The sequence below is a fragment of the Leucopleurus acutus genome (assembly GCF_964270905.1).
Source record: "Leucopleurus acutus genome assembly, chromosome: 20".
Classification (NCBI taxonomy): domain Eukaryota; kingdom Metazoa; phylum Chordata; class Mammalia; order Artiodactyla; family Delphinidae; genus Leucopleurus; species Leucopleurus acutus.
The window spans coordinates 47,577,799-47,602,483 of NC_139162.1; the positions used below are offsets into that span (position 1 = coordinate 47,577,799).

General features: G+C 48.6%; 1 protein-coding gene across 4 annotated transcripts in view; it reads left to right on the forward strand.

The window, feature by feature from the left end:
• Positions 1-23,586, forward strand: part of HNRNPUL1 (heterogeneous nuclear ribonucleoprotein U like 1) — a 36,199-nt gene extending 12,613 nt beyond the window's left edge. For 2 of the 4 annotated variants that reach the window (XM_082862496.1, XM_082862495.1), the window contains exons 6-15: positions 1,256-1,355; positions 3,137-3,249; positions 8,114-8,380; positions 9,509-9,631; positions 9,729-9,857; positions 17,560-17,728; positions 18,354-18,635; positions 19,774-20,063; positions 21,476-21,670; positions 22,254-23,586. In XM_082862496.1, the coding sequence (XP_082718622.1) occupies positions 1,256-1,355; positions 3,137-3,249; positions 8,114-8,380; positions 9,509-9,631; positions 9,729-9,857; positions 17,560-17,728; positions 18,354-18,635; positions 19,774-20,063; positions 21,476-21,670; positions 22,254-22,370 (1,785 nt within the window). In that variant the 3' untranslated portion in view covers positions 22,371-23,586. The remainder of the gene's footprint in view (positions 1-1,255; positions 1,356-3,136; positions 3,250-8,113; positions 8,381-9,508; positions 9,632-9,728; positions 9,858-17,559; positions 17,729-18,353; positions 18,636-19,773; positions 20,064-21,475; positions 21,671-22,253) is intronic. The other 2 variants (XM_082862493.1, XM_082862494.1) reach the window with 2 other exon arrangements.
• Positions 23,587-24,685: the final 1,099 nt, after the last annotated feature.

The window sequence follows — 24,685 nt, forward strand, 5'->3', positions numbered from 1 at the left end:
ACGTTGATTCTAAGTTGTGCATTGTTTTGTGCTGCTCGTAGAGAAACACTGCCAATTATACTGACGGGGCTTTCACACATCAATTGTAAGATATATCCTGACTTTGGAGATGTTAAAATGTGAAAGATGTGTGTGCAAAAGTCAGTGACATAGGGTAACTTTCTGAAAGCCACAATCTAATGCAGATAGATATTGGTTATTAGACAGTCTAACCTCTGATTTAATTAAAGGTTAAGTCAGAAGATACCTTATTTTTTCTTTTTAATTTTTATTTATTTTTGGCTGCATTGGGTCTTCATTGCTGCATGCAGGCTTTCTCTTGTTGTGGCGAGCAGGGGCTACTCTTAGTTGCGGTGCACGGGCTTCTCATTGCGGTGGCTTCCCTTGTTGCAGAGCAGGGGCTCTAGGCACGTGGGCTCCAGTAGTTGTGGCACGTGGGCTCCAGTAGTTGTGACTCGCGGGCTCTAGAGTGCAGGCTCAGTAGTTGTGGCGCACGGGCTTAGTTGCTCCGCGGCATGTGAGACCTTCCCAGACCAGGGATTGAACCTGTGTCCCCTGCATTGGCAGGCAGATTTTTAATGACTGCGCCACCAGCGAAGTCCCCAGAAGGTACCTTTTATTCTTTCTGCTGCTTTTACTTAATACTGTGTCTTGGACATTTTTCCATACCCCAGTGTATCAGCCCTGCCTCATTCTTTTTAACCACTGCATCATATTCTGTGGCAGGAATGTGCCATAATGTGACCAGTGCTTTATAGGTGGTTTCTACTTGCTTTCTTCCTCCCTCCCTTTTCAACATAAACACTGCCTCACTGAATATTTTTGGGTGTATGTATCTATAGGATAAACTGGAAGTTGAATTGCTTGGTTATAGAGCATGTGCATTTATAGTTAATAAAGACTGCTAAGTTGCCCTCCAAAGACATTGTACCAGTTTATGTTTCTACACCAAATGTTATGAGAGTCCCTGTTTCCCCTGCAGCAAGTGTTAAAACTAAAACATAACTGGTTCTGAAATTCCCTTCTCTGTGGCCCTGAACTCTCCTAAGCCCTTTAGAGGCCCTGGTTTCAGTACAACAGGCCCTTCAGAGCAGTGTAGATACCTTTTCCCCAGCAGCAAAAGCCTGCTGCTTTGTTTGTTTGTTTGTTTGCTTGTTTGTTTTTTTTAACATCTGCGCACTTCCCTCCTGTGTTGCCTCGTAACCCATCAGCCTCCAGAGAATCACTTCTGAGCCCTCTTGTTCTCTGTTCCCAGATCAATGAGGAAATCTCTGTGAAGCACCTTCCATCTACAGAGCCCGACCCACACGTTGTCCGTATTGGTTGGTCCCTGGACTCCTGCAGCACTCAGCTAGGTAAGAGGAGATCAGCCAAGCAATCCAGAGAGTAGAGCGGGTGCCTCTGTCCCTGGATTCTCAAGCTTCCTAAGTTTCTCTTTCCCGCATTGGACCCAGAACAGAACCACCCTGGGATGGAACAGACAACAAGGATTAGGCTTGTGCCGCTTCCCATCTTCAGACATACAGGATTCAGTTGGCAGGACCACAGTGATAACAACTTTTCTACAAAAATTTATCCTGCATCTTTAAGGAGAGGGTCCAAAGTCCTCTTTAGAAAACTGTTCCCTTTCTTAAAAAAAAGACCAGTTGTCTCCTGTTCTCAAACCAAGCTGAAAGTAATAAGTTCCTCAAGTCCCATTAAGTCCTATCTGGAATTTTCTGTCCAGAGCTTAACCCAGAGTAAAAGAGAAAGCAGAGACCAATGGGGCCAGGGCTGGCTGGTGGAGAGGGGCAGGGGCTGCCTTGAGAGGTTTTGAATTTTCACAGAACCCCAGGCCTCAGTGACCTTCTGACCCCAAGTGACTGATTTCAGTGACCAATGCTGAGAACCTTCTTCCTTGGTCATAAAAACATTCTCATTATGAAAATAACGTGTAAAGAAAAAAATGAAAATAATGTGTGCTCCTTGTGAAAATTCAGGCCATTACAGAGGAGAAAAATGAAAATCCTTCTAAACCTGTGAGATAACAACCAGTGTTAACATTTTCATCTGTAGCCTTCCAGACAGTTTGTGTTTTGTCCTTTGTGTTTCTCAGATGGGGCACATTATACGGACTACTGTAACCTGATTGCTTTTTCCCACTTAATATCCATGGGTATATTTTTGTAAATAAGCATACCTTTTTTGACCACTGCATAATTTTTCTCTTTACAGTTGTATCACTTATTTATCAATGTTTTGTAGGTCATTTAAGTTGATTGCAAATTTTTGCTGTTAAACACTTGAGCTGCCCTTGTGTGTAATTAGTCTGATCTTTAAAAGTAGAAATGCTAGGTTAAAAACAGTGAACACTTTTCATTTTGATACGTATTAGCAGTTTTTATTTAAGACTCATGTGTCATCTCCTTTTATCTTTCTTTCACTTTTGAGGTATAAGTGGAAAGTAGTTGATATAGATAAAGATACAAAGCCCAGAACAGTGGAGCAGATGTCCAAGGTTACACAGCTGATTCATACTAGAACTGGGCCTGGAGTTCATGCTGTTGGCTCCTGCTTTACTGGCAGGATGCGCCTTGGGTTCCTGGCCTAGGATCTCTCTATAACCCAGATGTCAGCCAGGGCCCCTGGGGTCTCAGTCATATTGCATCAGCACCCAGTTCTGTAGCCTAAGGCAATCCAGTACCTTTCCTAGGTATTAGACCTTATGGTCTGCAGAAGCAAAATCCTTTTACTGATTTCTGACCAAAACTCATTGGCACCAAAAATTGACGCCATTAGGAGACTTAACTGAATATTGAATGTCACAGCAAAGGGATGCATCTCAGCATACAACCTTCCTCTATCCCAGCTCCTCTCTTCCCTCCTCCCTTTATTTTTCCAAATTCTCCCTTCTGTGCAAAGCAGTTCAGTTCAGCTCCTACTCCCAGACTTAACATCTAAAGCCATCAAGCCCTCAGAAGTTCTGCATAATGAGGGGCTTCCTTTCAACGGAACCTTTCTTACCTTCCCCGCCAAAAGCATCTGATTAGTAAAACTAGTAAAGAAAATGATTTTTTAATTTAAAACTACATGACGGCCATAAAGGCTGTTGTGACCATCGCAGGTTTAACCTGCCTTTGCCTGTTTCTTCCATCAGGCGAAGAGCCTTTCTCCTATGGCTATGGAGGCACTGGGAAGAAGTCCACCAGTAGCCGGTTTGAAAACTACGGAGACAAGTTTGCAGAGAATGATGTGATTGGCTGCTTTGCGGTGAGTGCTGGCAGCCTGTGGGAGTTGGCAGAACCAAATGTTGGTCCTGTCAGGTCAACCTGCAGACTTTTCTTTTTCAGAATACCTCTGTCCATTGTCTGCCCTGTGTCCAGCCACTCTCGCCATACCTCTTTGTCTCTCTTTGACGCACTGGAATGTTTGCAGTCATTTTGTGCAAAATTCTCCCATTCTACCCCTTCAGGTCTTTTGTGCAAAGCCGTCAGGTGGCAACCCTGAAGAAGTTTGGGGATGTCAGGTGTGCACAACCTTCCTCCCTTCCTACATACCAGAGTTACATTTTCTAAACAGACTCAGGAATTTCTTATCTTCCTTTGCTACAGAATAGCCTATCCATTCTCAAAGGCAGTGATGTTGGCTCTTTTCCCACTTTAGCATCATCTCATCCCAAAACTTCTTCCTTCCTTCACCTCACATTGGTTAAGCCAGGCTTCCAATAGTGCGTTGCCTTTGAGGACGGTGGGGATGGATGCAAAGCAGAACAAGATAGAGGATGCCTGAACTGCTGCTGAACTTCAGTCCCCAAGAGCAGTGACCAGCACTCACAGTGCTGTGGAGTGTGGCTGTTGGCCTCTGGGTCCAGAATCCCTAGACCCAGACCGAGTCCCTGCTCTTCCTCTCACAGCCCTGGACTACCCTCCCTGTATTTCAGTTTCTTCTCGATGAGAATGTTTGCATCTACTCTAGAATTTCATGTGGAGTCATTAAGTTAACCCATTAGAAGCACTTACAACAATGTCTGGCACATAATAAATGCTCAGTAAATACTACTTAACACTATTATCACTAGAAGTTAAATGTTTGTAAAATGTGCCGTGAAGCCCCAGGGAGGAGTGACTACCCAGGTGGATGCTGCTTCTTGGTTTTGTTCCCTCTGCATCCTCATATTTGTACACAGGTACTCTTTTTTTTTTCTTTCTTTCTTTTTTCTCCCCTCTTTTTTTTTGCGGTGCGCGGGCCTCTCACTGTTGTGGCCTCTCCCATTGCGGAGCACAGGCTCCAGGCACGCAGGCTCAGCGGCCATAGCTCACGGGCCCAGCCGCACCGCGGCATGTGGGATCTTCCGAGACCGGGGCACGAACCTGTGTCCCCTGCATCGGCGGGCGGACTCTCAACCACTGCGCCACCAGGGAAGCCCTTTCCCCTCTTTGAAATAATTTCAAACTTAAGGAAAAGCCATGGAATTCTCATAGAGCCCTGTCCAGATTCTAACATTTGCTTTACCATTTTTCCCAAATATATGTACATATATGTATATGATTTTTATCTGACCTGTTTGAGTGTAGGTTGCCTACATTGTGTCTTTATTCCTTAATACTTTAGCATACATTTCTTAAGAATAGAGCTATTATCTTAACCACAGTACAGTTATCAAATTTAACATTAATTTAATGCTATTGCCCACTCCATAGTCCACATTTAAATTTTGTCAGCTGTCCCAACAACATCCTTTAGAGCAATTTGGTTTCTAGTTCAGGATCACGAATTGCATTCTGTTGTCATGTCTTTTTTAGTCTGAAACAGTTTCTCAATCTTCCTTTGTCTTTCACAACCTCATTATCTTTTTAATAAAAAGCATGTTTTCTTAAACAAAAATTAACCATGTTTATATTCTGCACATTGTTCCAAACCTTGCATTTTTTTCCATTTAAAAGTAAATCTCTTAAAAAAAAAAAAGTAAAATCTCAGCTATCTTTCCCTGTATGCACAGATAGTATAGATCTAGCTCAATTTAAAACATTGTTGAATAGTTAATAAATTCCTGTGGTTTCCAAAAATATCCAGAAATACAGAAAGGTATAAAGTCTTCTTGAGACCTTCCCACTCCACCCATGGTTCACATATGCCCTCCCCTACACATAAGACCACTGGTATTCAGGATTTCTTTATCAAAATACAAGAAAGATGATTGTTATTTTTCTTCTTTTACACAAAAGGTAGCATGTTATACATGTTATTTTGTATCTTTTTTTGTTTAACTATGTATCTTAGAGTTATTTATTTTAATATATCGCTTCACAGAGGATTTCTTTGTTCTTTTATATAGTCCATAGTCATTGTGTTGATCTACCATATTTATATAATCAATCCTCTATTAATGGACATTTGGTTAGTTCTCACCTTTTTACTTAGTAGCTGCCTAGTATTCTGATGCAGGTGTCAGTTTCCCCGGTGGACCTGAAAATTATTTGCTGGAAGTCAGTGCTGCAGTGACAGCTTATCTTTTTCCCACTTATCAGAGTATCTTGGAGGGCTTTTCGTGTTCCCATACATGGATATCCTGTGTGATTTAGTCTCTCCCACTTTCCCTTTGGAGCACATTTAGCAGTGCTGGTGTGAGCAATTTGCACATCTTTGCGTTCTTGTGGGAATATGGTTGTAATATTTACCTCTGAAAGTATAACTTCTGAGTCAAAGGTGTATTTTTAATTTTTGATAGCTACCATCAAGACTGTACTCCAGGGAGGTTGTAACAATTTAATGTTTCATCAGCGTGTGACTGGGTTCCCCAGACTGTCCCATCTGAGCGTGAGGTTCTGTGAGTGTGTGGCAGTTTGGAACTTTAGGCCTGACTCTTGCTTCAGCCTGTTCATTTTTACTTCTACTTTTAAGATTTTATGTTCAGTTTCCTTTGTTTAAAGAATGCCATCACTTTAAAAGACTCAGAGTGAAGGGTTAGAAGGGGTGTGAAAAATCAGTGACCTGAAGGAACTGGTGGGGAGGACATTTGTGTCAGAACTTGAGTTCTCAACATTCACAAAACAGAAAGGACAAAATGGCCTTCCAGGTAGAGAGAACAGTGTAACTCACTTCAGCAAGCCGTAAGGAGTAAAATACTTGGAGCCTCAGGGACGACACTAGGAGATGTGAGAGGTAAGGCTGCAAAAATGGCACACTTTGAATAACGCGAGGCTTAAGGACTTTGGTCCTTAGGCCCTGGTGTGGCACTCGGGAATGGTTTTGCAGAAGTGACACAGCTACCCTTGCGTCTTTGACAGTTGGCGCCGTCGGTGGTGGGTTTGTCAGTTGAGGGTGCTGGTTTGTGTACAACATGGTAAGTTCCTTTAGTGAAGCTGGTGGACGTAAGGAAGGCTAACCCCCACGCTGTTCATTTCCGCGGTAGAGCAAAGGTGACCTGGGCCACTCTTGCTCAGGTGAGAAGACATGGCAGGGACTGTGCTGTGAGGATCGAGGCAGGATTTAGTCCAACAGATGTTTGCGTGTCTGCCCTGCGTGGTCTCGACCTGTGTGGGTGCTTACGGACACTTACAGATATAAAGGACTGTGTAGAACTGTGCCCTGTGAGCACTGAGGAGGGTAGTGAGGAGGCTCCTTAGGGAAAGGGGCTTTCACAGCTTCTCAAAGGGCAAGTCCCAAGGTGGTCTCCGCATGCAAAAGGGAGGAAATACCACGTCTTGTACTTTTCTGTCAGGAACCCGACCTGTGCTTCCGTCTTACGTATGATCCCAAGTTTTGAGTCTCCCTTAATTGTAAACCTTTACCCTGCAGCCAGAGTGATCTTTCTGAAACAGTTTTGACCAGGCCATTCCCCTATTCAAAACAAGTCAGGAGCTCTGCTCTGCTGCTGTCAGCACGAATTCGAACTTCTGAGGTAACAGAGAGCCCCTCCCTCGCTGAGAACAGGGACCATGTCTCCTCCCCACCACTTTAGCCCAGAGCAGTGCCTGGCATCTTGGAATGAGAGCACGCATTCATAATGCACTCACTCTGTAGTAAGCACATTCACCTGTTAAATCCTCAGAACAACTCTATACAGTGTAGAATCTTATCATGGCCCCTCTTTTTTTTTTAATAACTAAAAATTATTTATTTATTTATGCTGGGTCTTAGTTGTGGCACATGGGATCTTTGTTGCCGCGCGAGGGCTCTTAGTTGGAGTGTGTGGGATCTAGTTCCCTGACCAGGGATCGAACCCAGGCCCCCTGCATTGGGAGCTCAGAGTCTTATCCACTGGACCACCAGGGAAGTTCCTGGCTCCTCTTCTTTGATAAGGAAACTGAAGATGGAGTAAATGGTAGAGCTGAAGCAGCCTGCCTTCCAAAACAGGATCTTAACCACTAAACTTCAACTGATCAGTAAGGACTCAATAAATTGTTGAATTAAAGAATATGGTCCCTTCCTGGCTCTCCAGCTGTACCTGAAATCACTCCCCAACCCCCAACCCCCAATCCTTTATGCTTCAGCCAGTCTGACCCTATGTTCTCTCACTGCCAGATTTGTACACAGACAACACTTCTCTTTAGGACTCTCTCCTCTCACCCCAGACTTGGCTCCTTCCCGTTTATTGTTCAGGACTTGACTTCCTCCTCAGAGAATCTTGCCCATGTGTAGGTGCTCTTAACTGAATTAGGATGGTGTCCTTGTCTAATTCCCCACTAGGCTCTGAGCTGTGTCAGGCCCAGATCACTGTAGACATAAGCATTAAGAAGAGCATATAAATGAATGCACGTGTAGAGCAGGGCCTGACTTAAAAGGCCCTGCTGTGGCTTTCTTTCCATCTGTTATCTGCTGGGGATGAGAATGGACAGGACTGCTTTTGCCTTCCTCTGTCTCAGGCTAGGCACAAGACTCAAATACTTGGAGCTTCCTAAAATTACACACTTCACATCCACCAGCTTTTTGGGTCTTGGGCAAGGAGGACTTTGGGCTGCATGTTGTCTGAGCTGTTCCCTCGTGCTTCCCGATGCATCTGTACATTGAGGAGGGACGCACTTGAATCTGGGAGGCCAGCTCTGTTTCCATTCCCTGCGTCTGCTCTGACTTGTGCCTCCCAGTGCCTTAAGCAGAACATTGGCAGTTATCTTTCTCTGGCTTTATTTCCTAGGACTTTGAATGTGGAAATGACGTGGAACTTTCCTTCACCAAAAATGGGAAGTGGATGGGCATTGCCTTCCGAATCCAGAAGGAAGCCTTAGGGGGTCAGGCCCTCTACCCTCATGTCCTGGTGAAGAATTGTGCAGTGGAGTTCAACTTCGGGCAGAGGGCAGAGCCCTACTGTTCTGTCCTGCCAGGCTTCACCTTCATCCAGCACCTTCCCCTGAGTGAGCGAATCCGGGGCACTGTCGGACCAAAGAGCAAGGCAGAGTGTGAGGTAAGTGGGCCTGGAAGCCTGAATTGGTGGCCGCCTCTCCAGAGCCACATCGCTGCCAAGACAGAGGGGAGACATTCAGTAGCTGAGTGTGGTGAAAGCTGCTGTGAGAGTGAGGTGAGGACTGTGCGTGTGTGACTTAGTCCAAGGAGGGAGGGGCCAAGGTAAGACACCTAAATGTCAGAAAGATTCCAAAAGGAAGTTGCCACACTGCTCCTTGGGTGTGGTCAGAATCTTGGAAAAGGAGGCTTTCCTCCCAGCGGAAGAGGGTGTGAAGGCACTTCCTGGTGAGCGAGTCCTTGGAGGAGGTTGTGCAGCTCCATGCTCCCATCCAAGGCTCTCCGAGAACAAAAACAGCAACTGAACTTAGAGCTGATTTGGTTGCAGAAGCTGTACTGGTGGTCTTTGTCCTCAAATAATGTTTCTTTCTGATATATAAGTGATTTTGTGTTTATTCTAGAAAATTAAGAAACATAAAGAAAATTAAAGTTCCCTTTAATTCCACCATCCACAAATAAGTTTTCTTTGAAAGTTTTGGAGCTTATCCTATGCCTTTTGCTGTGCTAGGTGCCATTCATACACACACACTTACAGTTGAGATCTTATGGTATAAGCATTTTGATATCATGCCCTTTCACTTAGTGTTATTTTGTGAGCTTTGTCCCACCACATGAACACCTCTTTTGAAACTCATTGTTATTAGCCTCACTATTTTCCTCTTTTTGGGCATTTTGGTTACATCCAGTGTTTGCCAAATTGTAAACGTACTGATTAGAAATGATGCTCGTCCTTATGCATACAGTCTGTCCCCATCTGAGACTCCGGGAAGGTTATACCACTCCTTGTGCCTATTCCGTGGACCTTTCCCTTTCAGAGGCCCCTGAATCCTGCCTAAACAAAAATGTAAATACTCATAAGAGCAGGCCCTCTGCTGAAAGTCTGACAACCCTCATCTCTTTGAATCCCAACAACAGTACTATGAGGTAGACGCTGTTACTGCTTCCATTTCCCAGAGGTGGCCATGAGGTTTAGAGTCACCCTCACGGTCACCATCAAGTCAGGGTGATGCCAGGCTGCCATGCCATACACTGTTTCTGGTTCACAGTGTCCCTCCTGGTCCTGTTCTTATAGATTCTGATGATGGTGGGCCTGCCTGCCGCCGGTAAGACCACATGGGCCATCAAACATGCAGCCTCCAACCCCTCCAAGAAGTACAACATCCTGGGTACCAATGCCATCATGGATAAGATGCGGGTAAGGATAGCCCCTGGTCTCTCCTCTTCCACCTCCCACTCCCTGAATACTGCTCAGCAAACAGGACCAACCACCCCTCACCACCCCCTGCCCACAGGTGATGGGCCTACGCCGTCAGAGGAACTACGCCGGCCGCTGGGACGTCCTGATCCAGCAGGCCACCCAGTGCCTCAACCGCCTCATCCAGATCGCTGCCCGAAAGAAACGCAACTATATCCTAGATCAGGTACTTACTGGTGACTGTCACGCCCCAGGAGAGGGAAGGGGCCATTGGGTGCCTGGGAAGTCCTCTCTGGTCCTTGTATTTTTTTCCCCGTAATGCTCTTAGACTGCAGTACTGGTTAGAGGTCAGCCATACATGATGGCACAGTCCCAGACTCTTAACACAGCTTTCTGAGTCTGGTCTGCAAGCAGGGGTCTGGAGCAGCAATCCAGGCCTAGCTCAGGCCACAAGCAGCACAAAAGAACATTTTGTGAGAGCAAATTTTGTGAAATGGAAAGGCATGGATTTCTGAGCCAGACAAACCTGGGCTTGAATCCCAGCTCTGCTGCCTCCTAGCTGCGTGCCTGTGGGCAGCTGACTTTATCCTCTGAGTCTCCTGGTCTGTAAAACACAGCTCAAAATGGTGCCCGCACACCTAACACGGGAACTGGCACATAGTAGCTGGAGGTGGTTGTTAACCTACAGAATAGGTGTGTCCCAGCTTCTCTTAGCATGTTTGTATGACTGTCAGGTACCTATATGTCACGTATTTTTTACCTGCATTTCAATGAAGAGCAAGGTTCTTAACATTAGGCAATTTGGGAACTTTTGAAATTAAACACAGAATTTTGTATGAAGATGCAGATATGTTTGTTTGTTTGTTTGTTTTGTTTTTTGGCCTCACTGCATGGCGTGTGGGATCTTAGTTCCCTGACCAGGGATCCCATGCCCCCCTGCGTTGGAAGCGTGGAGTTTTAACCACTGAACTGCCAGGGAAGTCCCAGATATGATCTTTTTTTAACTAAAAAGTTTTGAGTTGGGATAGGAAGATCGTCTGTGGCTTTCGGCATTCTCAAAAGTATGAGTGACCCAAACGTGGTTAAAGATCCCTGTCTCAGAGTAACGAGTGCTTCTTGTTTACCACCTGTGAGACCTCCTTGACGTTTGTCCTGAAGGCTTTCTCAAGTAGCAGATTTTGTATTTGAGGATGTACGAACAAGCCTCTGTTCCCCCTCAGCCTTGTATTTGTGTTTTCTTAAAAACCTGTAAGTGTGCAAATATGTAAACTAAGTAGCACCCCCAGCCTGGCAGCCTTAACTGGAGTGCCTTCCGTATGTGTAGTCCTGAGAACTTGGTTACCATGAGTTCAAAGGGCTTCTGGTGAGGGTGGAGCTGGTTTTAGTGGTTGATCAGAAAGGTGGTTGGAGGGACTTCCCTGGCGGTCCAGTGGTTAGGACTCCATGCTCCCACTGCAGGGGGCCCAGGTTCAATCCCTGGTCAGGGAACTGGGATCCCACAAGCCGCATGGAGAGGCCAAAAATAAATAAGTTAAATTAAAGCCAACTTCCAACCTTTTTAAAAAAAGAGGAAGAAGGAAACGTGGTTGGAAACTCCACGGGATCAAGGTGCTTTTGCATAGGAGTGAGCATCTTAACACAAAACAATTAAGCAGGAGCTTCTGGGTTGGTGAACAAGTGGACAAGTGCTCTTCAGAAGAGCATGGAAGTTCTGTGCCCCTTCCCACATAGCTTGCCCTTTGTGTTTGTTCCATCTGGCTGTTCCTGCATTATATTCTTTTATAATATATTGGTAATCTAGTGTTCAGAGTTGAAAAATTGATGCCTCGATATCCAACCTTTGAAAGGAGTACAAAGAACTTATTCTTAAAGACAAAAAAAATGGCTACTGGCTGGTGATAGTTCTTTATGACAGAAAAATTAAATGATCTTGCCAAGCAGTTAGGTACTGAGAGTAGAAATCTGGTTTGCTGATGAAACAGTTATGCTCAGTTGGCCAAGGCTATGCAATACAATTGGCATTCTTCTGTGATGGTGGAGATGTGAGATTTACTCTGGGTTCTGCTTTTCTGGAAAGTAGACATGAAAAGGTGTACTACTTTTATCCAGTGACCAATGCCGCAACCATGGGATTGAGCCCTGAAGACACATTTGTGAAGAAGACAGGACATGATCCCATAATAGTAAATTTTGATAAAAAACTACTAATTGGGCTAATGTTTAGAATATATTTATGGGGGAAGGGGACAGTTGGGCACAGGGTAGTCCAAGAGCTACTCAGGGTTGCTGCCCCAGCTCAGCCCCATCAATAATGCGTACAGCCAGCCTTCTCCCCCGTTGAAGACTTTGTTTGTTTGTTTGTTTGTTAACCCTAGCCTCACTTTGCCCCATTTTTCTTGTCAGGGCATTTTGGAGCTGTAGTCCAGCTTGGCCTCAGTGGGATTCTGTCCTGAAAGATAGAGCAGTGGTGTTTTAATACCTTGAGAATTCCTTTTTTGGATACCCCAGCAAGTATTCCCTGCCTGTCTTTTTCTCAGTTTACTAGTTAAATCAGCTGTGAAACCCATTTCAAATATGTGGCCCATGGAGAAAGTTTATAATCCTAGAGGTTATAATTGTCTTAACATCTCTGTCCAGCATTTCAAAGTGGGCTTTCTCTAGAGGTCAGGGCCCCAGCCCCTCAGCCAGGCACAGAACAGTTGAGCACAGTAAAGACTTGCCGTTGGCCCTCTCAGCTTATGCTGCCTTGTTCAGGGACAGGGTCCAGGGCTGTTCCAGATGCACCTGTGGTCTTCAGGGCTGCTGGCCTCCTGGTGGAGGAACATGCAGATCAGGCCAAGTGTTCTAGGCCAACAGTGAGGCCAAAGAACGTGAACTCTGAAGGTGGGGGAGCAGGGTTCTCTGGTTGGCCACAGATTGGAGGATTGACTTGGGGCCCGAAACTAGAGATTACTGAGGCATGGGAAGAGGTCTGAAGCCAGTGGTTCGACCTGTTTTGGCTTAAACCCCAAAAAGTGTGTTCCAGAAAACCCTGGGTGGGTGAGCGTGTGTGTAGGAGATACAGAGCAGGCCCCAGGCCAGACCCTGGCATTTCCTACCCCACCAGCCTTGGCAGTGAGGGGTAAGTTGATGCTTAGCTGTCTCCTGAGTTAGATGGGATTCCCAGAGCAGAAACTGGTACTACAGGCAAAGTCCCTGCGGTCCCTGGATCTCAGCCCAGCACCATCTTTTTTCTTCTCTGGTTTTTCCTGAGTGGTCAGACCTCCTCACATTTGGCTCTTCTGGGTCTCCTGTTGGTAGTTTGACCTCAGAAATGCCCCTCCTTGAGAGGGGAGGAGAACGTAGCTACAGAAGCCAAGCTAGGCCAAGTGAACCGTGTAGTTGGGGCTTTTACCTACATTCCATGGTGACCTGAGTACTCTCTTCAGATTATGTGGGTGTTAGAGCAGTGGAACAGCCGAGGAGAAAAAGAAAAGAAAGAAGAAGTAGGCCACATTGCTTCAGGTGGCTCTGCTGCCAGTGGAAATCCTCTGGAATGAAACGCTGCCTGGCCTGTCCCTTGCCTACCAAGGTGCAGAGTAGGAGCTGGCCTCTGAGGCAGCAAACTTGCCTTCCTGGAGGCTTCTGAGAAAGCCCCTGCAGAGCCATATGTGAGGGCCCAAACCACCCCCAGGGTTGAGGTCTGCAGGCTAGGAGTTCTCTTAGGATTCTAACAGCCCAGAGCTAGGCCAGGCAGTGATCAGAGGCAGGGCTGGATATGACAACATCGCTGACCTTGCCTCAGCCCTCAGAACAAGTGATTGTAGTCCTGCTTTGCATCCCTGTTGGCAAGAGCCACGCCTTTGCCTGAAACAGAAACCCAGGGCTACAGTGGAGACCCAAAGTAAACTGCCTCTTGTTGGCAGGCGTTGGAGAAGAGGATGTTTCTTTCCTCTCTCCTCCCCACCCCCAGAGCCTCAGCCCATTCCATTGTTGGCACTCTGGCCAAGTCTCTTACCTCACAAGTGGTTCGTTCTACTGGGTTCACCTCACGCTGAGGCTAGAGTGAACTCTTACGTCACCAGCTTTAAGTTTGCTCCCCTGGGATCCAACCCTGTCTCCTGCTGCCAGCCTGACCTTGTTGAGTTGTGGGTGGGGGACAAGAGTTGACAGGGGACAGAGGGGCTGTTAGAGACCTCAGGCTGTGAGCGGCCTGCTGTGTTCCTCCCTACTCCCCCAGACTGTCACACACCAAAACTACCCCCGCAGCTGCTCTGAGAAACCCAGCCCCTGTCCTTCGGCCCACATCACGGGGGCAATGGAAGTAGCCCGGGGCCAGGGAACACAGGCAGCCCCCGACCTCCTCAGAGTCAGCATCTTCAAGCAGGGTGGGGCTGGGAGAAGCAGGAACTAGGCTGAGGGAGCCTGCACAGCGGGAAAAGCTGACCTGCCATTGTGCTGGTCTCTTAGCAGCAGCCCCCAGTGACCACAGCAGTGCCGGGCCAGCCCAGGGGCTCTGACCTCACTGTGTTTGCTGTGGCAACGGCACCAACAGCTAACTCCCTTTCCTCCAGGGAAGCCAAGCATTTGCATTTCTGCTGGCTGGCCTAGTTGCTCTTCTTTCCTTCCTCAAGCCGAGGAGGGAGGGGAGGGAGGCGCGGTCTTGAAAATTGTCACCAAGAGGGTTCTCAGCACCTCAGTTCCAGAATGTCTGAGGAGCCATTCCTCAGAGTCTAGCCACTTCCCAGGACAGAGACCAGCTGTTTATGAGTCCTGTCTGCTCTGCCCCCATTCCGCCCACTGTGAAGCTGCAGGGACTAGCCCTCTTGGCAGTGATGCTTCTCGTCTCTATCCCCTCATCAGGACATTGACGGGGTAGGTCTCATCCATAGAAAACCACCAAGAGGTGTTTATCCATACCCTTGGGGTTCAAAGGAATCAAAATAGGATCACTTCTTACGGGCAAGCAAACAGTGGAATGGATTGTCCACAGAGTGGCTGGGGCCACAGTCACCCCTGGCACCCGCCTACTCTGGGTTTTGTGCCAGGAGAAAACCTCATTATTTAGCTAGAGGAAAGCAAATTCTGTCTTTCTGTGACCAGATGCCACCTGATTTGCTTTTAGGAATGGAGTCTAGGAAGAGCGGTGAGGAGAAGGACTTGACTTTTCCTTTGTAACCTGTGTGCTTTTTAACCATTTGTGGCTCAATGCCTCTCCTTGGGCCAGTGCTCAAGGCACAGATTATAACACGTGTATGCCCACCACACACCCACTTTGAGGGCCCCCACCCCCAGTTAATGTTGAGACATTTTCCCTGGGGAACAGGGAAGACCATCTTTGCCTGCTATGTGTGTCAGGGCCACAGAGTTGGGTTGGTTTAGAAAACAGCTGTACCCACAGCCCACATCTCCCAACAGGTGTGCACTGGCGTCCCTGGCCTCTGGCTGACCCATAACCCAGCTTCCTGTTCCTTGTGTTTTGGAATAGGCTCTCTTGTGCCTCATCTTTTCCTCAAACTTAACTTTCCTTTTGGTCCTTTCCATTGGGAAGCCTCTCCTAGGACAGTGTCAGTCCTGTTGGTCATATTTGCAGACTTCTTTCCCTGCCATTTCACATCTATAAATCCTCACCAGAGCCAGGAGGAGGGTGATAGGATCTCTGTCTTATAGATGTAGAAATTTGAGACTCAGACTAATTAGGTGACTTGTCTACAGCCTCACAATAGAGGCCACAGCTGCGATTTCAACCTCAAGCCTGTTCCCCAGAGCCTGTGTTCCTTCCACCCTGTCTCACCATCCCTGCCTTTCTGATGGGAAGTCACTATAGCTTGACGTTCCTTGGTCTGAGTTGCTTCAACTTAACCTTACAGTAAGAAGATCCAGTGCACCCCACCCAGTGACGGCCACATCATATCAACCGTGACCTCCATTTGTTGAGTGTTGGCTGTGAGCCAGACCCTGGACTAACCAAGGGCTTTTACTCACATGAGCTCCTTCAGTCTTAATAGTGACCATATGATCTTCCTATTGTTTTCCCCTTTCAGGGCTTGAGACTTAGTAGGTATGCAGACTGAGGCTCTGAGTGGAAGTCACTCACTCAGGGCCACACAGTGTGACTTGACCAAGTCACCTTAGAGCCAGGGTGTGCTGAGCCATCCCCCCTGCGCTACCTGCCTCTGTCAAGGCAGCTTCCACCCTGGAGGCCACAATGTAGCCCCCACTCCAGGAGTTCCTCACACTTGGTCAGTTGCTTTGTGGTCCTTTTCCTGCTCAGTCCTCACCAGGCCCAGGAGGGAGGCTTTTTTTCCTCCATTTTAACAGATGAAGCAACTACAAGGACTGGCCACGGTGAGTGAGTGGCCACACTAGGACTTGATGCTGGGCTTTTTCCACCCTGCCAGGCTGCATCTTCAAAATACAACATTTTTTTTGTCTGTTTGTGCATGCCCCTTTACAGATCTCTTCCCCTCTGTGGCTTCTCCCTTGAGTACCTTTCAGAGCTACTAAAAGTTGTTTAAATGCAACATTACTTATTACTCCAGTTCTGTTGAGTGTCTGAATGGGAAAAGATACCCATACAGGTGCCTGGGTCCCACCTCCAGAGACGGGTTGGGGAATACTCTGGCGGGGTTTGAGCCACTCTCTTTTTCAGTAGTGTCCGAGTGATTCAGGTACACAGGCTGACTCCGTGGAGCACTGGGGTTTGACAGATCTGGGCGCCAGTCCCAAAGGGCCCAGCATGTGGGAGGTATTCAATGAACGGAAGCTGTCTTTACTACGGCTCTCAATCACATGTGTCATAGAGCACCGCCCTATGCCAGCACCAGCCCAGGAAGCACCTAACCATCATCTAGAAGAAGGGAAGAGAAAGTTAGTAGCAAAACTGCACTTGCTAAAAGCACAAGTTATCGCCTTGTCAAGCTCCCTGGTTAGAAGCTTGTGGGTGAGTCTGGTGTTTTAGAGCAGGACTAAGGGAATAAAAGAACCACAGTGTTGATGAAAATGATCTATACAACTGTCAAAGGGGCTGGTTAATTATGGCATCCATTCTATAAATATTATTAAAGGAGAATACCACGGAATTCCGTAAAGGTCCAGTGGTTAAGACTCCGCACTTTCACTGCTGAGGGCACAGGTTCAATCCCTGGTCGGAACTAAGATCCCGCAAGCTGCGTGGTGTGGCCCAAAAGGAAAAAAAGGAGAACACCAGCACAGAAAAATGACAGAGAAACATTAAGTGAAAAAAAGACTTCAGAAGAGTGTGTGTTGTTTGATTCCATTAGTGTTAAAAATCACACAGGGCTTCCCTGGTGGTGCAGTGGTTGAGAGTCCGCCTGCCGATGCAAGGGACACGGGTTCGTGCCCTGGTCCAGGAAGATCCCGCATGCCGCGGAGCGGCTGGGCCTGTGAGCCATGGCTGCTGAGCCTGCACGTCTGGAGCCTGTGCTCCGCAACGGGAGAGGCCACAACAGTGAGAGGCCCATGTACCGCAAAAAAAAAAAAAAGAAGAAGAAAAAAAAAATCACACAGATATTTCTAGAAATACATAAGAAATTCAATACAGGTCATCTCTGGGAGGTAGGAGTGGCAGTAAGTGGATGAAAGGATTCTTACTCTAAACTTTATAGCTTGTACTCTGAATTTTTTTACTGTGAGCATGTGTTACTTTTAGAATGGGGGCTGAGGGGGCTGTAATGCACAGTACCACGAACAAATTGGATTAAAAAAGGAAAGCCCAAACTTTAGGAATCCCTTGTCCTGTTACTGTCAGCAGCCACTTTCCCAAGTCAGTTCATTTTCTGAGGGTAGTCTCAAGAATCTTAAAAGTGAAGAGCAGTTTCCTGAGTTTCTCTGCTTAGGAGAACAGTCCCTGGCCTACATAATACCCCACAGAGGAAAAGACCAACTTGTAATGACCATCTCTTGCCTCTTCTGTTACCTACCCCTAGACAAATGTTTATGGGTCAGCCCAGAGACGAAAAATGAGACCATTTGAAGGCTTCCAGCGCAAAGCTATTGTAATTTGTCCCACTGATGAGGACCTAAAAGACCGAACAATAAAGCGAACCGACGAAGAAGGGAAGGATGTCCCCGATCACGCGGTCTTAGAAATGAAAGGTAGGAAATGAGCAGTTCCCCGAGGGACATCGCAGCAGGGTCCTTAAGAGAAAAAGGGCTTTGTACAGTTTTTCCCTTCCCAGCTTCTTGATTATTCTTTTTTTTATCTTGTTCTTTCTGTGCTTCTGCTTTGTCCCTTCCCCGTCTAGTACAGCTGTGAATGGAAAAGCTGCCTGTATCCCTCCTGGGGCAGGGTTTTCAGACTAGATGGGGCTGGGGCAGGATGAGGGAGAGGATGTGTGGGAACAGGCGCTTAGAGACCTGCACGGTTGGCCGTCTGCCTCTGGCACCCACTGGGTGGGCTAGCTGAGCAAGCCTCAGTTTGCTTCTCTGTAAAAATAAGGAAGATGATTCCACCTGCCAGGCTGACTCCCTGGGTTTTAAAACATTGGTTTGGTGGGGCTTAGCCACCTCTTCAGGAAAGGGAGGAGAGGGTCTTTGTTAGCCCCTTACTGTTGTCAGGGAGGCCGAGCTTGGGACCCTGTCTCTCATCTGTCGCTCACACTGCAGTCCCCTCCTCCTCCTCCCTTCTGGCAGGCCAGTGTCCTGGGGGTGAAGGAGACCAGACCTCAGAAGGTGCTTACCGCCTCTTCTTGTTCCCTCTGGGGCCCTCCCTTCCTCCTAGCCAACTTCACGTTGCCAGATGTTGGGGACTTCCTGGACGAGGTGCTGTTCATTGAGCTGCAGCGAGAGGAAGCAGACAAGCTGGTGAGGCAATACAATGAGGAAGGCCGCAAGGCTGGGCCACCCCCTGAAAAGCGCTTTGACAACCGAGGTGGTGGCGGCTTCCGGGGCCGTGGAGGTGGCGGCGGTTTCCAGCGCTATGACAACCGAGGTCCCCCTGGGGGCAACCGAGGAGGCTTCCAGAATCGGGGAGGAGGCAGCGGAGGAGGCAGCTACCGAGGAGGTGAGGCATCTCACACTGAGCTATCCCTGCTTTTGGTTCCTGGTTCAGGGTTGCATTTTGTGAATGCTTCCTCAGTCAGCAGATGACATTTCCCTGTCACCCGCAGTGGGCTGAACTCTGGTAGAGAACTAAGATAAATCAGAGTCTGGGGCCTCAGGGAAACTCTCCCACTGTCATGCTCCCCCTGGACATTGCTCCTGAAGCCCTTGCCCATTTGTATGTCGCATTGCTATTATTTTTATGAATCTTTCCCACCCCTCATCTGACCATGAGCTTCTTGAGAAGAGCGGCCAGACCGAGTTTACTGCCAGTCCTGGGTCCCACCTCAGGACCTGGCACAGGGCAAATATTAGGACTGGTTTTCCTTCTGAAACACATGGAGAAACAGGCTTGGAGAGGTTAATTTGCCCAAGATTCACCCAGCTGAATCCATAGTTGGGATCAAGTGAAGATGGATCCAGAGCCCAGGTTCTTACTAAGTTATGCTCTCTCTGAAGTGTATGATCATGATTTAATAAGCATGCCCTACTCTGTTTCAGTCTTGTGCTGGGTGGTTTTGGAGACAGAGCCTTGACCCAGACACTATATCACCCTGTAGTGACAGTCCAGAAGGATTCTGAGCTGAATGACACAGCCCGGGGGTACTTTGAGCTCCAGTGATACCTGATCCAGCCTGCAGGGGAGCAGGGCTCAGGAAAGGCCTCTTGAAATGCTGATATCTAAGCTGAGATCCAGAAGCCTGTAGGAATTGGCTGGGGGAAGGGTTCTGGGCTCATGAAAACTGCACAAAGGCTCAGAAGAAGCCAGCCCATTTGGCCAAGCCTGAAAAGGACTGTCCCCAGTGCTTAGATGTTGGGGACACAGTAGAAACTAAGACAGCCCTGGTCCCAGGCTTACAGTCCATTGGGCAAGACAAACCTGTCAGCACGCCCTAACAACTGAGTGTTACCAGGGCGGCATGGGGGGTTGCTCCCAGGGCTCTGGGGAAGGCCGGAGGGAGTGCTTTACTCGTTCACTGGGACTGGACTCCTGCTCTGTGCCTGGTCACACTGGAGCTACAGTAGTCTTCAAGACAGCCCAGCTCCTGAGGGTCCCAAATTGAGAACAGTGGGGCCTCTCACCTGATTCTCCAATGCAGGTTTCAACCGCAGTGGAGGTGGTGGCTACAATCAGAACCGCTGGGGTAACAACAGCCGGGATAACAACAACTCCAACACCCGAGGCAGCTACAACCGGGCTCCCCAGCAACAGCCGCCACCACAGCAGCCACCGCCACCGCAGCCACCGCCACAGCAGCCTCCACCACCACCCAGCTACAGCCCTGCTCGGAACCCCCCAGGGGCCGGCAGCTACGCTAAGAACAGCAACATCCCTGGCTCGAGCGCCAATACCAGCACCCCTACTGTCAGCAGCTACAGCCCTCCACAGGTGAGAGGATAAGCGTGCGTGCGTGCGTGTGTGTGTGAACAGGTGAGAGGAGGTGGGTCCAGGGAAATCACCAACATGTGCTCCAGCCACAGGTCGTCACTCTTACCTCCAGCCCTGCCCTTTCTCCCTTCCCTGCCAGTGCTTTTGGCTGAGACAGACGCTAGATATTCCCAGATGCCTTCCAGACCCAGAGTAAATCGGGGAACCTACCTGTTCTGTCATCCCTCTCAGGGCGGGCTGTATGTGTTGGTCCCACAAGCAAGTACATTTCTCTTGGCTGCGTTCTCTTGGCTGTGTCACTGGCCTCACTGAATCCCCAAGAAAGCACTCAATTGGAGTTACCCCTTCAACCTAGGCTTGAAGGGGCTGATCCCCTTGTCTTCAGGATGTAGGGACAGACTCTAAGGTTGGTGAGGACTTGACCTCTGCCCTGAGAGCTTCACTGCGGAGCAGCTCCAGGCTCAGTTTGAGTTCTCAGAGAGCCAGTGCTCAGCTCTGGCACACACAGGCCCCTTAACCAGAGCAGTCCCCATTTACTGTGCACCTTCCACACTTCAGGCCTGGAGGCAGCTGCCAGGAGACACAGATGAATGGTTCTAGTCCTGGTCTAACCAGAATATTTCCTAGAACAGGAGTTGGGCAGACACAAATTCAAACCCCAGCCCCACGGCGTTCTGGTTTTGTGACCTTGGACAAACAGCTTCACCTCTTGGGACCTCGTTTTCCTCATAAAGGACTAGAGTTAGTAGTAGAACTTACTTCCAAGGTTTGTTGTGAGGGGAAGATGACATCATAGCTTTGCAGGTAAGGCTCTGGAACTAGGCGGACCTGGGGGCAAGTCACAGCTCTGCCACTTCTTACCTGTGTGGCTTGGGCCTAATGATTTCACCTCCCTGAGCCTCACCTTCCTTCTCCGTAAAACGAAGCCAATGGAGCCTGCCTCAGAGAGTTGATGGGGGAATTAGAGGAGTTGAGGATCCAGCCTGGACATGGGAAGCACTTAGGAAATTGCCACTACTGTTTTTCTTAGCAGGTCTTCCAATAACAAATACCACCATTTATTGTGCCCAATGGATGGTGCACGTAAGCTTAGTGAATACGCAAGGCAATCCAAAGGGGTGGTTCTGTTGTAATTCTCATTTTACAGAGAAAAAAAAAAAACACTGGGATTTCAAGAGCTGCTGTGTGCCTTGCTCCCGCAGGGTCTCATAGCTGGGATTAGAGTCCAGAATTTAGCTCTTGATCCTACCCTGTCCTGCCATGTCACAGAGCTGACCCATCTCCTTCTCAGCCCTGAAACAGCGTCCACCAGGGAAGTTCCTTTGTGGACCCACTGCTTACAAAGGCCCTTCCTCCATCCCAGCTGAGCTGGCTATTTCACAGAGACTTGTTTTTTTCCCTCCACTTCCCAGCCGAGTTACAGCCAGCCACCTCCCTACAACCAGGGAGGTTACAGCCAGGGCTACACAGCTCCACCACCTCCACCTCCGCCACCACCTGCCTACAACTATGGGAGCTACGGCGGCTACAACCCAGCCCCTTACACCCCTCCGCCGCCCCCTACCGCACAGACCTACCCTCAGCCCAGCTATAACCAGTACCAACAGGTAAGTGCCACAAGCAGAGGGGGGAGAATGGGGAGACTTCTAGGGGCCCCACAGGGGTGTGTATTCCCAGACCTGTGTCCCTGCTTATCCCTAAAAAGATGGGCAGCTCTCTGACCTTGGGCTGGTGTCCATCTAGTACAGTACAGCCATGCCCGTTTGTTGAACACTTCTACACTGGCTGCTAAGTAGCTGCCATCCTAGTTCCTCTCCCCAGTGCAGCAAGCAGAGGGCTTAGCAGGGGCCTCAAACCCTGATTCAGTACCATGGCCAGTGTCCATTCTGATTGGTTCATGCTAGGCCCCATACCTGCTTTTGAGTATTTTGAACATGGTATCTAGCTGTACCTGAAAGGGCATTAGGTTGGCAAGCCGGGAGACCGGGGCTTCAGTCTCTAACTGCCCACCCATGTGACATTAGGTCATTCACTTATCCTCCCAAGGTACCTTGATTTCTCTGTCAGACCTATGTGTTGACTGTCATCACTGTACCCATCTCCACCATGGGTGAGGGTGGGGTCAGGGGAGAAGCCAGATGTGGGTCTGGATGAACGACAACCTGGTGCTCTTGGTTTCTCTCTCCCCAGTATGCCCAGCAGTGGAACCAGTACTATCAGAACCAGGGCCAGTGGCCACCGTACTACGGGAACTATGACTACGGGAGCTACTCCGGGAACACACAGGGGGGCACAAGCACACAGTAGCCAGTGTGTCCTGGAGGCCCCTGCCGGCTTCCTCCACCAGCGCCCACCTTGGCCCCCCTTGTCCACCCCCTCCAGGTCACGTGGTGCTGGGGGACGGGTCCTCCCAGGGCTGCCTCTCCTCCAAGGGGCTCTTCCCCCACACAGGGCCGGGCATTTTCCTCCGGATTCAAACAGGCAACAATGACCATTTATTTTGTTTGTCCCCCCACCCCCCTCCTCTTCCTCTTCCTCCCTTCCTCCTTTTTGACTAAAGACCCCCCCCCCTCCCTTGGTCGTACAGTGAGGCTACAGGGCTGTGGGGAGGGCCCCTTCCTGTCCTCTGGTCCCAGCCCTACTCCAGCCCCTCAGCTTCCCAGATTCTCATGCAGTTGGTTGTAAATTCTTCCAGGAGCTGTTTTACTGTCTACTTTTCAGAATTTAAAAAAAAAAAAATCAAAAACTTAAAAACACACACAAGTTTAAAAAAGCAAAACGCAGAGGGAGGAAGAAGTGACATATTTTTTTGGTAATTATGCTTTTTTTTTTAATTTTTAGAATTTGTCCCTTTTTACTGTGGGTCGGCTGTTGATATTTCATCAGGATAACCATTTCTTTGCTGAGTTCAGGTGACCGAGGAAGAGCCACACCCTCAAAACAAAACACACACAAAACAAAACCACAGAATCATCTTTAACCTAACTTTTTATACAATGTCTCAGTTTCCGGTAACTTTGCACACAAGCTTCTGTGTTGAGTTGAATTGTACCTGCCTTTTGTATTTGGAGAGAGTGTGACTATTGAACTTGAAACATTTTATTCTGGGCGTCTTGGTAGTTTCTGGTGGGATTAATCGGGTGAGAGGGAAGAAGGGAGTTGGGGGGCTCCTTCCTTTCAGAACATGAAGTTTCTCCCACTGCCTCCTCTCCAAAGGTCTCCCAGGTGCCAGACCTAAAGGTTTTTCCTACAGTGATCCTCTGATTATTTTTACTTCCCCTTGACCCATATGTTTTAATAGGACTTTAACAAACTGCACTTATTAAGAAATGTGTTTGCCCTGTTTTGTTTTGTTTTTGTTTTGTTTCAATAAATGACATGGCACCTCCTAGCAGGAAGGAAGCAAGGTTTCAACCCTGAAGTGTTACTGCAGTTGGCCTTTAATTGGGGCGGGGGGCCTTTTCAAGGGGACATTATTTACTCACTCATTAAACACTTATTGTGGGATTTGTGTGCCTGTCCCCATTTTTGGTGCTGGGGATGCCCCCTTAAACCTGGGGCCCTCAGTTTAAAATCCACTAGTTCATTTTTAACGTGGTTTTCTGGTCTCTGCCCTTTCCAGTTCACCCACAGTCCCAAATCCCTCCCGGAATTTGTGAGTAGAAAAGGATGGAACAAGTCCCTAGGCAGAGAGCAAGGTAGGGTGATGGTTGGAAACTAGGGCTGGACTGTTGGGGTCATCCCTTGGTGTGACTGCCCATCCACATTAGGCCTGGCCTCTGTGTTGGACTTAGGATGGTTCTTGACCGTGCTCCTGGATCCAGGCTAGTGGGGATTCCAGGAGCTTCTTTATCCAGCCAGTGTGAGGTACTTGCTCTGTTCCTTACCCACACCCACTCTGGACAGTGCTGAGGACACAGCATGACCAAGGCAGTCCTGGACCCTGCCCTCATGGGGCTCTCAGTCCAGAGGTAACACGGACCTGTCATGGAATGGTGACAGCGCCAAGGTCAGCTGTGAGAGCTTGGGGTGGAGGGGGGTGGTGAGGTGAGGCCTTCGTGGAGAAGGGAACTTTTTTAAAGAGGAATGAGCTGCGACAAAAGACTTTCTGGGGCTTCCCTGGTGGCGCAGTGGTTGAGGGTCCGCCTGCCGATGCAGGGGACACGGGTTCGTGCCCCGGTCCGGGAGGATCCCACATGCCGCGGAGCGGCTGGGCCCGTGAGCCATGGCCGCTGAGCCTGCGCGTCCGGAGCCCGTGCTCCGCAACGGGAGAGGCCACAACAGTGAGAGGCCCACGTACTGCAAAAAAAAAAAAAGACTTTCTGATTGCATCCCCACAGCCTATCCTCCTTCCCCAGCAACTTGAGTCATTTCTTCAATCCCCTTAGGCATGCTGTACTCCTGGCCCCTTGTGAGGGACAAGGCTGGGGCACAGGAGCAGCCAGTTCAGCTCCATCTCTTCCCTCACAGGAACTGTCTCAGAGCCTTGTGAAGGGAACACAGGCTACAAAACAGGGAGGAAGAAGGTTGACTACTTTTGAGGTCAGATGCAAGGCATCTGAACATGAGGCGGAGCCAAGGTTGATGGCTAGTTGGGCTAAAGGGAATCCTAGAGTGGCCTC